Source organism: Emys orbicularis, chromosome 4 (genome assembly GCF_028017835.1).
Source record: "Emys orbicularis isolate rEmyOrb1 chromosome 4, rEmyOrb1.hap1, whole genome shotgun sequence".
In the NCBI taxonomy this organism is placed as follows: domain Eukaryota; kingdom Metazoa; phylum Chordata; order Testudines; family Emydidae; genus Emys; species Emys orbicularis.
The window spans coordinates 69,756,983-69,773,517 of NC_088686.1; the positions used below are offsets into that span (position 1 = coordinate 69,756,983).

The 16,535-nt window shown below is 41.5% G+C and overlaps 1 protein-coding gene across 1 annotated transcript in view; it reads right to left on the reverse strand.

The window, feature by feature from the left end:
- The window catches only part of SMOC1 (SPARC related modular calcium binding 1), a 114,860-nt gene that overhangs the window by 35,328 nt on the left and 62,997 nt on the right, over positions 1-16,535 (reverse strand). Inside the window, exons 6-7 of the mRNA XM_065403309.1 lie at positions 10,863-10,952; positions 6,818-6,898 (exon numbers count right to left, since the gene is read on the reverse strand). Coding sequence (XP_065259381.1) covers positions 6,818-6,898; positions 10,863-10,952 — 171 coding nt within the window. The remainder of the gene's footprint in view (positions 1-6,817; positions 6,899-10,862; positions 10,953-16,535) is intronic.

The following is a 16,535-nucleotide window of genomic DNA, read 5'->3' on the forward strand; positions in this document are numbered from 1 at the left end:
CCCGGCTCAGGTAGATGTACACAGGGTAGCTAGCACCTAAAAATAGCAGTGTGGATGCCATGGCATTGGTTGTGTCAGACTAGCTGCTTGGTACATACCCGGGGCCGTACTTGAGCCGCTAGCCCAAGCTGCTACCCATGTCACTGTGGCCACTCTGCCTTTTTATTTTGCACTAGCTTGAACATAACTAGCGTATGTTTGTCTACCCAAGCTGGGAATTGCACCTCTCCACTGCCATGTAGACATACCCTCTGTTGTAACAAGCAGGGTGCACACAGCCTAGCTAAGGGCACAAACAAAAGCCAGAGGAAAAGGGCTACAGTGTGTGTACAAGGGGTGGGACTGAGGAAACTGAATCCTTACCCCAAGGACTAGCAGACATGGCCCCCTGTTCCCCCCTTAAGCAGGTTTCTGGCCATTTAGAGCTGAACTTGTAAAACAACCCAACCTCCAGCAGGATGCAGCCACATTCCACCTCACCATGAAGATCTGTGGAGACCAACTTGAAACATCTCCATGCTGCCCATGGGGGTGCACTATCCCCCTGCAGGGTCTCTACTGCTTTTGCTCCCTTGCACATCAGATACCCAGATTTCATGTTGCTTCCAGCCCTTATGCCTCCACGCAAGATTCTCTGAGCCTGATCCTTAAGGTAAATTAATTTTTAAAACTAACATATGAGCAATACTATCCTAGTTTCTGTACACTTCTTTTTCACAGCTCATTTATAGCTTTGCTCTGTGCTGGAAGAGCTTCTAAAAGCAAAACGTTGTATCAGTGGAAAGCAGTAGTAAAGGATGCCCAGAGGGCCTCTGGGTGCCAGAGCAGAACAGAAAAACCAACATGGAACTGGCACTCATCCAAGGAGCAGGATTTAGAAATAAACAGCAAGATTCAAAACACACACCTGTCTTCAGCAGCTAACCTTAATATATTACTCATTCTTCCTTTCAAGTAACCTCATGTTCAAGACCCTGGTGATTGCAGAGTATTTACTTGAGACTACTACTGCTGGTTTTCCTAGAGCGGTTTCATCTTTCCATGCATGAGCTCATTACATCACCCTGTGGTTTTCTTAAGGGTTGTCAGGATGGGTTGGCTACATGGTTAGAATCTCTCTCTAACCAAAATCAAGTCACTTATTAGCATGAATGGATTTGGAGAAGGCCCAGCAAGGAGCAGCCTTGGTGGAGAGGAACACTCCCAAAAGGACAATTACGGGATTTATTTTATTGAAAATAAGAGGCGTTTTCAGGAATCGCCCCAGAACAAAAATTGTAATAAACAGCAAGAGGATCCACTATAACACTTCAGGTGTTATAAAGCGGGGGGGGGGGGGGGGGGAAAGAGGTGGGCGCGCAATGCAAGAACTGCTGCCACCCATCTATATTTTAAAATCACAGCCATTCTACACATTTTGCTGCAGTGGTAGTGAGAGATAGAACTGGCATGTATATTGGAGTATGTAACTGAGAGGCAGTGGGGTCTGGTAGACCAAGTCTGGAGCTAGGAGCCAGATAGTAGTCCCAAATCCTAATCCAGCCACTGACTCTTTATTTTACCTCTGGCCACACACTCATCTTTCTGTACCTAGATTTCCACTTCAGTAGAAGTGAGGTAATACCTACTTCACTTGGTTTGGGTAGGGGGAGGATTAGCTAGTTATTACTATAAAGTGTTACATAGTATATGAAAGTATTATGATATGTAGTATACGAGGAAGCTGAGGGAAGCAGAAAGAAGGTGACTCAACTACTCAGTTACAGGTCCAGAAGCAGAACAAGACTTGAGGCCAGACTACTGCATCTGGAGATGTGTTACAAAGTCAGAAGGTGGGAAGATGCTAATGAAGGTGGTTTTGTTTGGGATTTGTTTGTAATGGGAAAAGCATTAACTGAATTTCTATTGCTTTTATGAGTTCCCAGCTTCGCAGTTCATCCCCCAGCGCAGTCCTTTCACTTGTATTTTTTATTTATGTGACATCATAATCACCACCAACTCATGGGAGTTAAAAAGAAACTCAGCAAGTTATTGAAGATTCTAACAGCTTTCTCTGAAGCATCTGACATTGGCCAGCCAGAGAAAGGACACCACTATACGGACCACTTATCTGATGTAGCAATTCCTATGTTCCTACCATGATGAACGTGGCCACAACGCTACGTTTCCAGGACGTCCAATGCCAATGTAGACTGGAATGACACTCACATCCTGTGAAAGTGATATTTACTTGAACCCTGTTCACTACTGAACATGTGGCTAAATTATTATTATGGGGGACATGCGAACTAGGTAAAGGCATTTGAAGAACGTGAAGGAATGAAAGGCTGATTTAGGCTGGTACAAGGAGGGAGAACCTGGAGTAATGAGAAGAAACCGAGATAAGAAATTTAGGCTAGATATCAGGAAAAACATCTGGAGGGTGAGTTCTATTAGAAGCTATGTCTACCCTACGAGCCAGAGGTGTGATTTCCAGCTCATAGACTTTCATGCTAGCTCTCATCTGAGCTAGTGTAACACCAAAGAACCCTGGTCGTCAGCAGGTGGGATCGAACCTGGGACCTCTGAAGCTTACCATATGAGCCTCTAATGCATGAGCTAAAAGCCAAATGCCTCTTAGCTAAGGCTGTAGCAGACTCATTAATATCTAAGTGGTCTAGGTGCCACTAGAGGGAGATATGGGTTACACGAGCATGCTAAAAATAGTAGGGCAGACAGTAGCATGGGCAGCAGCAGAAGCACAGGCTTGCTGCCCCAAGTACAAACCTACCTGAACCCTGTGGGCCCATACTTGGGGTGGCTAGCCCATGCTGCTGCTGCCGCCGCCACCTGTGCTACCCAGTTACACTACTATTTTTAGTGTACTGGCTCAGATGTCAGCTAGCCCAAGTGTGTCCACATAAGCTGGAAACCACAGCCCTAGCTTGCAGTGTAGATGTAGCCAGAGAATGGAAGAGTCTCCCACAGGAAGTGGTGGAAGCTTTATTGCTGGAGGTATTTAAACTCCAGTAGAAAACATTACATACTGTAGAGAAGAAATATTCACTGGCCTGGGGGGCAGGAAGTAGATAAAGGTCTACTAAGTTTCCACTCTAACATCAATGAGTCCATTAAAATACAGCAAGACAAGACAATGTAAGAATTTACTTAATTTGAGGAGCTTTAGGCTCAGAGGCAATACAGCCAAGCCAATGCAGAAAAACTGGCAGCAAAACTTACCTTAACCTGTTAAAAACAAAAATACAATGAGAGAAAATGAAAACAGACTGTGCAATAAGATCTAGCACTGCTGTAAGCTAAAGTTATCAAAAGCATCCACTAATTTTGGATGCCGAATTTAAGACACATAAGTATCTCATCCTGGGCATCCAAAATACGTAAGCAATTAATACGTAGCATCATCGTATTTTCAAAAGTTTTCCTTATTAAGACTTAGCTCATATATAGTGCTTGCCTTCCATAGCTTCCAGATGCATGCCCCTATCCTTCAACAAAAAATGCAGAATAAAAAAGCGCCATAAAAAACAGTAGAAAGGGAGCTGAGAGTTGTGTGTTAAATGTGTTAGCTGTTCCATAACTGCTTTCGTGATCTGGCCTTTCCCCAATGTCAGTAATTCATTGTAGCAAACAGAGATGACTGAAGGTTTGTGTGGCACAGTGTGAAAAATTGAGTCTAGAATTAGCAACTTTCCTCTCTTACATCAGTTACAAGGTATTATAGAAAGTACATCATATGAGGGCAATCAATTATGCTCAATGAGATTTTTTAACAGCTCATTTTACCTTGCTGTGGTAGTTGTCTTTTTTGTACTCATTTGAAATTCTCCAGCGGAGAGTTTATTTTTGGATTAGTAATGTGTGCCCAATACAATCTCTGGGTTCATTTACAGTCATTAAAAATAAATAAAAAAAATAAAAATAAAAAAACCACCAATTAAGAACAAAATGGACCAAGCTCACAAAAGGAACTCCTTCTCAAGCAACACTACCTCTGACATAAGGCAGTTTCCTGAGGGAAAGCTTGAACAGATAGTGCTTGCAGCATGCTGGGAAGGTCAAAAGCTCTATAGGGCTAAGCAAGAGTGGTAAGCAAATCCTAGAGTCAAAGACCCTCCTTCTCCCTACTGAGGATACCCATTTTTCAGCCCTCCCTTCCCAAATTCAGATCCGGGAACTGGAAGCAAGAGTCTCTCATTTGAATCTCAGCTACCAGGAGTGTTGCATAATGAGGCAGGTGGTTGCTAAGATAGCCAGGACCAAAATCATATACGGCTTTACAGAGCAAAACCACCACTTTGGATGACACCAGGAATAAATCGGTAGCCAGTGAAGTTCGTGGAGCACAGGTGTGGTTTGCTCTGCATTTGAAACACCACTAAGCCAGCTGGCCAACACTTCTACACCAGCTGAAGTTTCTGGGTGGCCTTCTAGGGTAACCCCATGTCGACCATGCTGCTGTAATCCAATCTGGAGGTCATGAAGGATCTAGCTTACTTTATCCACATTAGCTAATTAAGCCTACTTTATTTCTGCCATTTAGCTCCAGATCACCTTCAGTTTGTGATTGGGAAGAGGCAGAGACAGGTTAAGTGAATTACTGAAGACCAGAATCCTAGGCTAAACTAGGAATAAAAGCAAGAGACTGGCACTAACAACTAGTTTAAACTGCCTCCACAAGTTACCTGGGGCTTGAGGGGGGGAGGGTCTATTTCTTGTCTCTTTATAAAAGTGTGTGGATGGTGATAGCTATTTGTCAAATCTTAAATCAATATCTTGGTCATCTCCTAGCAGCTTCCTCCTGTCTGGCTTCCCAATTCCCATATCATTTCCCTCCAGTCTACCCAAAACATTCAGCAGATCAAATCATCAGCTTCACCCACTGCTCAGATCTCACTCCCCTCTTCAAAACTCTCTCACTCTCTACCTCAAGTTCTAGCTCTCCATTCTCACATCTCTGCACACCCAGACACCCCTTGGTGCCAACTGGTGGAGTACACAAGTGGTGCATAAGGATTTACAAGGATCCCCTGGGTCTGATGTCTCCATCATAGTGTGCCAAAAGGTGGCATGCAAGGTCTCTACCAGCAGTCATTAATCCACTGGCTGTCCTAGTCATTCTACGTTCTTAAGATATGCAAGTTAAGACTGGTCACCTGAAGGTGATAAACAGACTCTGTTCAGGCAGGGGGTAGTAGACACTTATCTCCCCGGCTGACCATTGTGTCTTACAATGTACGTGCATTTGCATAGGGAACTAACAGCTAATCAAGACTGACTGACAAGAGTTCATAAAATCTACAGGAAGGAACACAGTCATAAACAGGACATCCTCCCTACTAAGATCAAATTAGTCTGGTATATGAGAAGAATGTAGCGGGACACCAACTATCCTTCACCTAGAGGACAAGCTGCCCGTGTGCTTGGGAGGCTCTCAGTCAGGCTTCTGATTGAATGCTGGGAGAAGACTTTGGGTGAGCTTAACTTCATTAGACAGGACAATGTCTTGTTAGTTAAGCATTAAGCTCTAGAAAGAGCATTGTGATTTTATTTTACATGTATTTGATTGCTTCCAATACTTTTATCTAGCTGCTATTATTTGAATCTTTGTTCTTTGTTAAATAAACTTAGATTTGCTTATAGTGAAAACACTTACAGGTGCGGAGAGTTAAGTGGAGCGGTGAAACTGGTAAGATGAGGTGCACTGTTCCTTTGTGAATAACAGATCTGGGAATTCTGTGAGTGTCCAGTAGATTTGAGGCTGGACTAGGGTGACCAGATGTCCCGATTGTATAGGGAGAGTCCCAATTTTTGGGGCTGTGTCTTATATAGGCGCCTATTACCCCCCATCCTCTGTCCCGATTTTTCATACTTGCTGTCTGGTCAGCCTAGGCTGGACGCTCCAGAGGGAAGCTTGGAGCGTGCCTGTCACTAACCTGCAGAGGGACAGCATGGTCTGCGTAGGCTGAGAGGGAAGTGCTTGTGTTGCCAACGGCAGTGAGAGCGCTGACAACCAGCAGGTACTGACAAGGCTTCCTCACACGAAGGGCAGATGGTAGTGAGGTGCCTCACAGCCCTGGGTACCGCCAGGAAGCATCACACACCCCGCCTACATCTCTGTTCTCATTTCTGCCTATTCCACCTTTTGTTCTTTGTTCCACCTGAGCCTCTCACCTCCCTGATCCCAGTGACCTGCTCATTCCTCTCATCGTCATTTTTTCTGGGCTGTCTTTCACATGCGGAACTTCTTCCCACCCTGCTATGCAAAGCAATAATTCTCTCTTCACCCATTTACAGCTCACGTTTATTGCAAAGCCCACCCAGGATAACCCACCTCAGAGTCTCTGTTACCCATTTATCCAAAATACCACTACAGATGCCTTGGGTGATCATAGCTACTTAGATTGGAACTCAAGTTTAGCAACAACCTCAGTTCCTTGGAAACCACACACACAATGCAATAAGGATGCTCTCAGGAAAGTGTTCGTTCATGGAGTTATGAAACAGGATTAATGAGCTGGAACATGGGAGTGGAATGAAGACTGGCAGTCTGGTATGAAGCCCTGGGTGAACAAACCCAAAGTTTCCTTCAGTATCCCGAGTTCCTGTTTTAGAGAACAAAAACTCTCCTCAGCATATACCTGGTACACAGATAAGAGACCCTCTCTCATTTGTTGCTTGGGTTTCCCCACTCTGCAGTGTTGAGAGAGAGCAGCATTGTAGCTGCAAGAGAGGAAGAATGAAATAAGGAGTCCTGGGAAAAGGATCACGCTGCTTAGTTAATTGCCTTTTTTTTTTTTTTAAAGCAGGCATTCGTTACCTGAATTTCTCATACTGGAGCTGTTCAGTTTGGAATCTTTGATGACCAAGTGTTTGATCCAAAGTGTGGGAGCTGTGATTTCTGAAAGACAACGAAAAACACTTAATAAAACCATGTTAGTTCCACTAGTGGGGGTGGGGGAGCATGATGGAGGTGGAGGTGTCCTGACTGGTCCATCCTAGTTCTTGGGTTTTGACATGTCCTCCAGATATGCTAACTCCAGGGTTCCTTTGTGCATTTTATGTAGTGTGAGTCTTTAATTATCTCCCACCACAAGCACACACAACCTCTTCCTCGCTTTCCATATATTACATCTCTGTTTCCTGCTTTCCCTAGCCCACAGTATCCTGCCTCATACCCTTCAGCCCTGACTCAGAAGAGGTACGGACTACGTTGTGTGGTACTGCATGTCATGTTTTCCATTAAGAGTTGCATGAAATTCAGTAAAATACTTTAAAATGAGGAATGTAAACATTACCCTAGACCCCAGAGAGCAGCTGATCACCCACTTCCAATTGTCAATTCCCTTTTAAGAAAATCAAAAGCAAATAGATAAATGAAGAGCACTGCTGGGAACACTTAAAAGAAAGCAGGTTAAAGAAACAGATCTAGTTAAAGGACATATGATGCACTAAACCAAAACACACACAGATATTGACTTTCTGAAAGTGCTTAGAAATCCTTGGATTAAACATGTTATACTGTTCAAGTTCAAAATACAGCAAACCCTGCCTTACGCAACCCCTCAAGGGAGGATAAAAACTGGTTGCTTAACAGAGATATTCAAATAGAGGTTGAGTGGGGTACTTGATACCCTAAGTGGTCTCTAAAAGGGACTTTTTAAAACTAACTAAAGCATCCTCTATTGAAAACTGGAATATTTTTTAAAATAGTAGGGCCTGATTTATTTATTTTTGTAATATAAAAAATATTACAAGGGTTTTTCGGTTTGCTTATTGACATTTATATAGCTCTGTTCAACAAGGAAGAAGCTGACTGACTATATAAGAGAAATAAATAATACAAAGAGTACATCAAATGCACAAAGTAAACAAACTGAAAGGTTAGGAGGGGAAACATTTTTTCTCTTTCTCTCTCAGCTACAGCAATCATAGGAGCGTTTGCATGTGAAAGGAGAAATCGAGCAATTTAGTCATCTACCCCAACCCTCCCACCCCACCCCAATCCAATCCAGGGTCTCATGTCATGAAGCTGCTGAACTGCAACCAGAGTCAGAAGCTACACCTCCCTGACCTGTGTGCTATTATTTTCGAGGGTCACAGAGTGTGTGTGTGTGTGTGTGTGTGTGTGTGTGTGTGTGTGTGTGTGTGTGTGTGTGTGTGTGTGTGTGTGTGTGTGTGTCAGATTTAAGGGCAAAGTTTCAAGGAGTGCTCTACTCCTGCAACTGGTGCCTGCTTTTCAAAAAAGCTCTGCTCTCATTCAGACACCTATGCAAATGGCCAGACTTCCTAACCAGCCCAGCACATTGAGTTATAACCACATTTGAAAAATCTGGCCTCAGACAACATAACCCAAGAGCTAAAGCTGACCTCTCCCTTTTCCCTAACAAAGATAACTGATGCCATGTAAGGGACTTCTTTCAAGCAAGAATTTTTTCCACTTTCAAGGATATGTCGAAATACGTTAGTTTAAAAAAAGTTTATTGTAACAGCAATTTAACTTCAGGGTTTTGCTGCCAGGTTTTGCTTTTTGTATCTAGCTAAAAAAGAAATTGTTTTCAAACACACATTTCAGGGGGAAAACAGTGCATTTAAAACTCTAAACATCAAGTCAGTTTTCATTTTAACAATCTAACATCCCCAAACCCTATGCGATGCTCAAAGCAGTTTTCCTTTTTTGCTCGTCACATGAGTAATAAAGATTCTGAAGGCAACATTAACCCCTTTTCCTTCCACTCCTGCAACCACAATGCCTTCAAATTAACCTCCAGTGACACTTTCGCAGCCCCAGTGCCTCCACGGCAGTAGCACAGGTGTAACGGATTGTTTACTAAAAACCCATTACTGGGCCAGAGTTGTTTACTAATTCTGTACCCATAGGGTGAAATTTTAAAAGAAAGAAAGAGCCTAAAGGAGTTAAGCATACAAATCCTACTGAAATTCAATGGGATTTGTACACTTAACTCTCACCTTTGAGAGCCCCAGACATAATGGATAACAGAACAATGCTTTGGCTTTCTCTGTCATCTCCCATTGGAGGGTCTCAGATCAATGAAGTGATCATCACAACCCCCCAGCGCAGTAGTAAATTTACTTATCCCTATTTTAGAAGTGGTGAAACTGACAGAGAGATAAAGTGACGTATCCAAGGTCACACAGTGTGTCAGTGTCAGAATTTGGATAGCTCCCAGTCTCATGCTGCCTCTCCATTGGGTCAAAAGGAATGCTGCCCAAGTTAACAGAAGGCCTAAAATCTGACCATTCCTGTTACGAGACATGCGTGGTGCAAGAGGAAAACTGATTGCATGATGTATTGCAAGATTCACAGTAACACACACAAAATAAACAAAGCGGGTGCATGGTCCTTCATTACGCTGTACAAGCTAGCTATGGTCCATTTCCCCCTTGGTCTCCCCTACAATCTCAGTGCAGAATGATGGGTCCTTTGAATGAGCAAAGATTGGGGACTTTAAAATGTCTTGCACAGAAGAGAGGCACACAAGAGCTATTAGGCTCTTCATGTCCTCTTGGTGGCCAGGGCAGGACTGTCTCTGCAGTGTACTCTCTAGTGCGTTGTCTGAATGACCTGAGGATTGGGGACTTTCACCATTCCTTAAGAAGCTTCTGACAGGGCTTCCACAGACTAATCTAGTGCACTGTTTGGTAATTCTTCCTGTAGTTAAGTCCACATTGTCTTAGTGCATTCCTTCCATTGTGCATTCACAACCACTATCTTGGGGTAAACTGAAAGCCCAGCAGCATGCTGTTATTACAAACAGCAATTTAATACAATACCAGATGGCTGCTTGAAGGAATGGGGGCTTGGGGGGGGGGGGTTTATGCAAACAGGAGACTGACAACTAGGGTTTTGTTTCCTCTGTTTATTTATGTGGGAATACAATATTTTGGCTTAGGTATCTTATTTGTTTTTTAAAGCGGATACAATTTTTTTTTTTTATAAAAGCTAGGTCCAGGCAAATGGAAATGATGGAATTGCAGTCGCTTGCTATTAAATACGCTTATTTTAGCCAGAAAAAACCCAAAACCGAAACCCACCACAACCACCTATTCGTGTGAGGCGAAGGGAGAAGCTACCGACGGCACCACCTGGTCCTGCCAAATCCCTTCTATTTTTGGTTTCAACTCCATCTTAAAATCTTAGGGACAGCATTAAAATCTGCAGCTCTCCCCTGGCCAGGACATCTGAAGGGGTTCATAGCAGAGGTTCAGGTTTTGGCTCACATTTAATTATAACTGATCACAGCAGTTTTGCTTTCATTTAAGGATTCCAGTGAACTGAGGCAAAACAATTCCTCAAAAGTCACTGAGTCGGCACATCTGAAAGAAGAAACTGGCTTGGTGGACCATGGATCAGGTGGGCCCAAGACGCTGACTTCATTTACTTAATGGAAAGTGCATCACTGAAGGGAAGGGGTAAATGAAGCAACCTCCCAATATTTTTCCTCCAAGTCAACATTCACAGACTGTAGTTTAGCCGTTTCCTCCCTTTGGGGAAGCTGCTGTGTTCTAGCAGAGGTTATGAAATTCCTTGTACCAATACCACAGGGGGGAGAAAGGATGGAATATACGAAACTGTCATTTCTGACTCAGGGAGCATTTTTTAGCCATGACGTCTTCCTCTCTGAGGTTATCCAAAGGATCCGTCCAACTGGTGTTATTGTTGGATCCCAGGGAAGAAGGGAGGATGGGAAAGGATTTGGAAAAATACGTCAAGTCCCAAGGGTACTCTGAACTGTAGACAACTTATAAGATTCAGGGCGTTACTGCATTGCAGGTTAAAGCCAGGGTTTGAACAACAAATGTGAGGGAGAGAGAAAAAATGTGTTTAAAAGGGAGGCTCTTACCTTCACCATCAAAAATAGGCTGGGTCTCCATGGTGGGCGTGGGCTTCGAACCATCATCTGAATTGAGGGTTAAAAAGAACCGAAAAGAAACTACCATTATTGAGGTAAATACTATCTACTCTCCAGTACTGTTGAATGATTGGGATTTGTACATGGCCCGGCCAAGTCCAAGAGAGAAGAAAGATAGACAGAAAGACAGAAAGTCAAGACATAATAAATTTTCAGAGTTTACTTGGACAGTAGTGGTATGTCACAGTACACAGTAAACATGCACTGATCACTACCTTTAGATTTGAGAGAGAATTTCCCCCACATGACATGAACCATGGGTATTTTCCCCTTCTCCCTGATGAATTGGTTAGAGATCATTTTTTAGGATCAGGTGGGCCTATCCCACACAGTTGATATCCTGTGACACCAGGGAGCTGGGAATTAATGGACCAAAGTCCTCCTAATTATCTTCTTTGTTTAAAGAACATCTTCTGAAACTTACCAATGTGGAGCCTGGCATCACCATTCATTGAAGCGCTGTTAGAAAAGGTCTGTCAATAGGAAAACTTATTTCTTACAGTGGTAACGTCAAGCTGCCCTCTAGCTCCGACATGATTATGAGAGATGGGGAGAAAAACTTTTCTTAGATTAGCTTTCCCCAATACATTATGCTCCGATGCCTTCTGGCAACAAGCATGGAGTCTTTCCCTCATAAAAGCGTACACCAAACAAAGTCAAATCCACAAGAAAAAACAAAAATCACAGGGGCCACAGAAGGGGGGAGGGATAGCTCAGTGGTTTGAGCATTGACCTGCTAAACCCAGGGTTGAGAGTTCAATCCTTGAGGGGGCCACTTCGGGATCTGTGGCAAAATCAGTACTTGGTCCTGCTAGTGACTCAATGACCTTTCAGGGTCCCTTCCAGCGCGCGCTCTCTCTATGGAGATATACCTAAGCAAAAGATTATATGCCCGTTACATTATGTAGACAGGCATTGATTGCTAAGTTTGGGCTCAGGTTTGGGTCCACCCTCTCAAAGTTACAGGGGTGTTTGAATTTGTTGTCCCTTTCTGGGCCCATCTCTACATGGCCTTAAAATAGAGTATGTGTGGTGGTGGTAGAAGTAACTGAAAGGGAAAACACTGAGTTACACTGAAAATAATTGGGAGAGTCAGTTCAGTCTTGCTGTACAGTGTTGTGGTGCTGTATAAAGTGAGGGTGAGGGGAAAACATGGATATTTCTTGCATGTTGTGCTTTTAGAGAACTTACAACACAGCCTTTGTTGCATGACCTCACACCAGACACATTATGGGAAAGGGAGGGAGCTCACAGTTACAAAGCCCCTAACAGAATATTTGAGGCCAGGGTGGAGACGGAATCGATGGAAAACAAGACTATTCAGGCAACAGTCTCATGTCTACAAAGACTTTTTTTTTTTTTTAAATTGACTTGAGCTTAAATACCTTTTCATCAGAGCATTGATTATTTATTTCTAGGTACATCAATCAGAAAGGGAACCCAAACTGAAAAAGTGTGGTTCAAATTTCATTTCACCTGTGCAATTTCATGAAAGTAAAAGAGATGGGAGACAGTAACACAGGACCTCTATACATTTGCCCCTTTGATTCATGCATTGTCTGTATGTTCAACAAGTGTAGTTAGAATACATTTGAACACAGAACGCATACAATTTTTACCATATAAATGTATAAAACACGGCTATATCCGTGGGCCAAATTCTCAACTGAAATGGCCAATGCTGCAGGAGTAAGCAAAGAGACTAGTAACTGCTAGTACTCAGCAGCTCACGGGATTTGGACTGGGCAAGGCTCCCATTGAATGATGGTTTTGCCTGAATAAAAACCAAGTAGGAAAAAAGAATCAGGGTTTAGCCCAATAAATTTAACATTTATGCACTGGCTGTATCTTTTAATCATTCTTTGAATTTTAAATAGAGTTTGCATCAGTGATCAGGCCAAAGAGAAGGCAGCAGGTTTCCACCCAATCTCCTCCCACAGTCCACAGGTCTGCCTGCATGCCAACAATAGCTAGATGTTTCTACTAAAATGACCAGCAGTTAAATAGTTAATGTTGACACTTCCATCATTAGGCTTCAGAGTTAGCATGTCCTTGTGATAAAATGGGGTCAGTGTATTCCTCCTTTACAGCTGTCATTCCATGCGGGCTGTTCACAGGTTCAGGTAAACAGCATACCAATGAGGCACATCCTAAATGTCTTCTTTACACCTAGAAGGGCTAGAAATGCGTTTTCGCTTTTAACAAACAAAAAAACAAAGGAAGCTAACTGGGTAGACACCAATATAGGGCTAGTAGGGTGTCTTGCTGAGTAACAGCCAAGTTCAACCTCTATTTTGCATAGCCATTTATATTAAGTAAATATACAAATGCATTTTATTTCACTGTAGACCAATCATTTCCTTATTCCAAGAGTAAGGTATTTCTCACACCAGCTCAGACCATTGATCCAGCCAGCCCAGTACCCTGTATTCTGACAGTGATCAATATATTGGGCTTCAGAGAAAGGTGGAAACACTCATAATGGATCTAGTCCTGTTCTAATACCTTACATGAAGGGGAAATTCCTTCCAGACCCCGAAGGAAATCAACTTGTTACCTGAAGCATGAGATTTGATGTCATTTTTAATAAGTAAAACTACAAATGTTACCAATCAAAGTTATCAAGCTTTAAAATAAATAAATAAATAAAATTAATTAATTAATTAATTAAAAAAATCTAGCCTCAGTACTGGGCTTCCTCCATAGGAGATGGTATGGGGGTGAATAAAAAGGTTGCAGGAGTGGCTGGACTACTACTCGCATGATGCAACTGTCTCCTGTCTGATTGAGCCATGGTGTGCATCATGGGAGATGATGTCTAGCCAGGGAGCCTAGTCCATAGGATGCCTTGCATCTGAAGAAGTGAGGTTCTTACCCACGAAAGCTTATGCTCCCAATACTTCTGTTAGTCTTAAAGGTGCCACAGGACCCTCTGTTGCTTTTTACAGATTCAGACTAACACGGCTACCCCTCTGATACTAGTCCATAGGAGAGAAAGAGCATCAAGCAACAACTCCCATGAGGCAATGAGGCACCAATGAGAAACACTTTAATGTTAAACTGAATCCAAATGAAATGTTTCTGGTTAATGCAACATACTGAAATGAAACATTACCTTACATATTTAGTTTCAGTTTTCTTGACAGAAATATCAAAAAGTTTCAGAAAAGTTGAAATTTTCTCAACATTCAATTGTGCAGACACTGCATTTTGCCAAAAAGGCTTAATGGAAAATTCCCGACCAGCTCTATACAAATAAACAATGGGTGAAATCCTGATCCTATTAAAGTCAAATTGGAAATTTTGCCTTTGGCTTCAGTGGGGTCAGGCTTTAACCTAATATGAATACAAATGTCAATGAACTTTCAAGGAATAGGTTTTGCTTTCAATTTAAGTTTAAGATTTCCATGTAGTTTCAGAAACACACACACACACACGCACACGCACCAGGAAATAAAACAAGAAAATGAAAGTGAAATAGACCGGTTACTGACCAAGCTGAGGGAAGTGAAAGAAGTTCGCAGACAGCAACAATGATGAAAAGTAAAATGAAGTGTTCTTAGTAGAAGTGATAACATTTTTGGTTGAGATTTTTCCATCCAAAAATGCCCCCTTTATGGGGGATGTGGAAATTTTCATGGAGAAAAAACTTTTCTTTTGAAAATTTTTCCAGTGTTTCCAACAAAAACCTCAACACATTTTGGCTTTCAAAACAGAGAACAATGGAAAACCAAAAACACAAACTGAGGAACATTTACTTTTTTGTCAAAATAGAAAAATTCCAGTTAATTCCTCACTACCACCATTTTTACCCCTGTGAAAAATTTTGAACTTAGTTTTACAACCACCTCCTAGTTTTAATATTATTGAGTATTACCCTTCGTAACAGAGGTAAGGAAATGTTTAGGTATACAGGGAAAATGCTTTCCTAGTATAACTCTTTTGGCTTCATAGGAATTAGAGGACAATTTGGCCCTTGATTTTATCTTGATGTTATCCCTTAAAAATGAGGCTGTCTAATGACAGGTAAGTTAACCTTCATTCTTTGTCAGAACAGGGTGCTGGGCTTCAACATGACTCATGAAACCACAGCAACTACTTAAAAAAAAAAAATTATAGTTCTTAGGTGATATTCTGCCACTCCATTGAAGCAGTTAATAACGTATCAACACTTTAGCTGGCTCCTAAGGATTTAGAAGTCAACACGACATACAGCAGTCTGAAAAAGTTATATAATTAGGAAAGGACTGGGCACAATGAACTGCCAGTATGGTAATAAGCTTATTGATAATGTTACCATGAAGGCTTATCCACTGAGTAACTCGAGAATTGCTTTTCAAGTTTAAAAACAGCGACTCAAATCAACAAGGGGGGGGGAGGGCTAGAAATAGATCTAAAACACAAATTTTGTATTCAAATCTAGATCTGAACTTTGGCGAAGTTCAGCATGATTTAATCAAGGAGGTTGTTTTAGGCCTATCAAGAACAAACAAAAAACAAAACAGTAACAAATATAAAACATTTTTGGTAAATACTGACTCCTTCTCAAGAACTGAGGCCTTCCTTTTAGAGTTATCCAGAAATAGCCATTTAATGATCAGTTTGGTTTGATTTTCAGGATAATGCGTCAATGAAAAAAACCCCTAAAAAAACAAGCCTATGAACTGTGTGTTTTTATTTTATATAAATATAAATAAAAATATAATAAAATATTCTATAAATATAGAAATATAAACATATAAAGATCTATAAATATAAATTAAATAAAAAGATCTTCCTAAAAACTAAGTATCTTGATATTACAAATAAAACCTCACACAACACTTTCCCCCATTTAACTGCCAAAGCTGAATTTGCAATTATTAAATCCATCATGGTAGCACCAAAAATTATGCTTTCCAAACACAAGACAACACAGTACCTGTCCTGTTTAAGAAACACGATTCCTCCTCACATTTACTTTAAAAAAAAAAAAAATAATAATACAGCAACAGAGGTGAACTTATTTAAAAATCAAAAACCAAGGACTCATGGTATTTTGTTTTGGTTTGTTTAGGGGTCATGTAATAGTCACGAGACAAGAAGTACATTTTATTTTACAAAGTACACGCTAGTGTTGCTGCTGCCAGCTGCATGTCTATTTCTCGGACCAGAGGATTTTTTTCAACAAGTCCGTGTTCCCAACAAGTTTTAGTGAAACTTGTTCTGTGTCTCACAATGCTTTCAACTTGGAGCAGAACAGCAGCTATGATAGTGTCTACTCCCCTTTGACTTTTCTTTTCACTCCAGCCATTGCTCGTCACACTAAACTCTCATTCCACTGGGCTGTTTGTTCCTGGTAAAAACACGGAGAAAATTCTACTTGGCATAGCAGTAAGTTATAAACAAACATTTTGTAGTTATTAAAAAATAGCGTTCTGATAAAATGAAAAACGAGGGCATTTCAGATTTCCTAGAAGTTCCTAGAATACAGTATCATAGGGAAAAAAAGGAGGATATGTAGTCCCTTTAAAATGCCAAGGAAATGTTTCATCATTATTAATTACAATCTATTGCCTCCTGCAAGGAACTAAAAAACCCTATAGCTTTAAGAAAGCTGTGCAA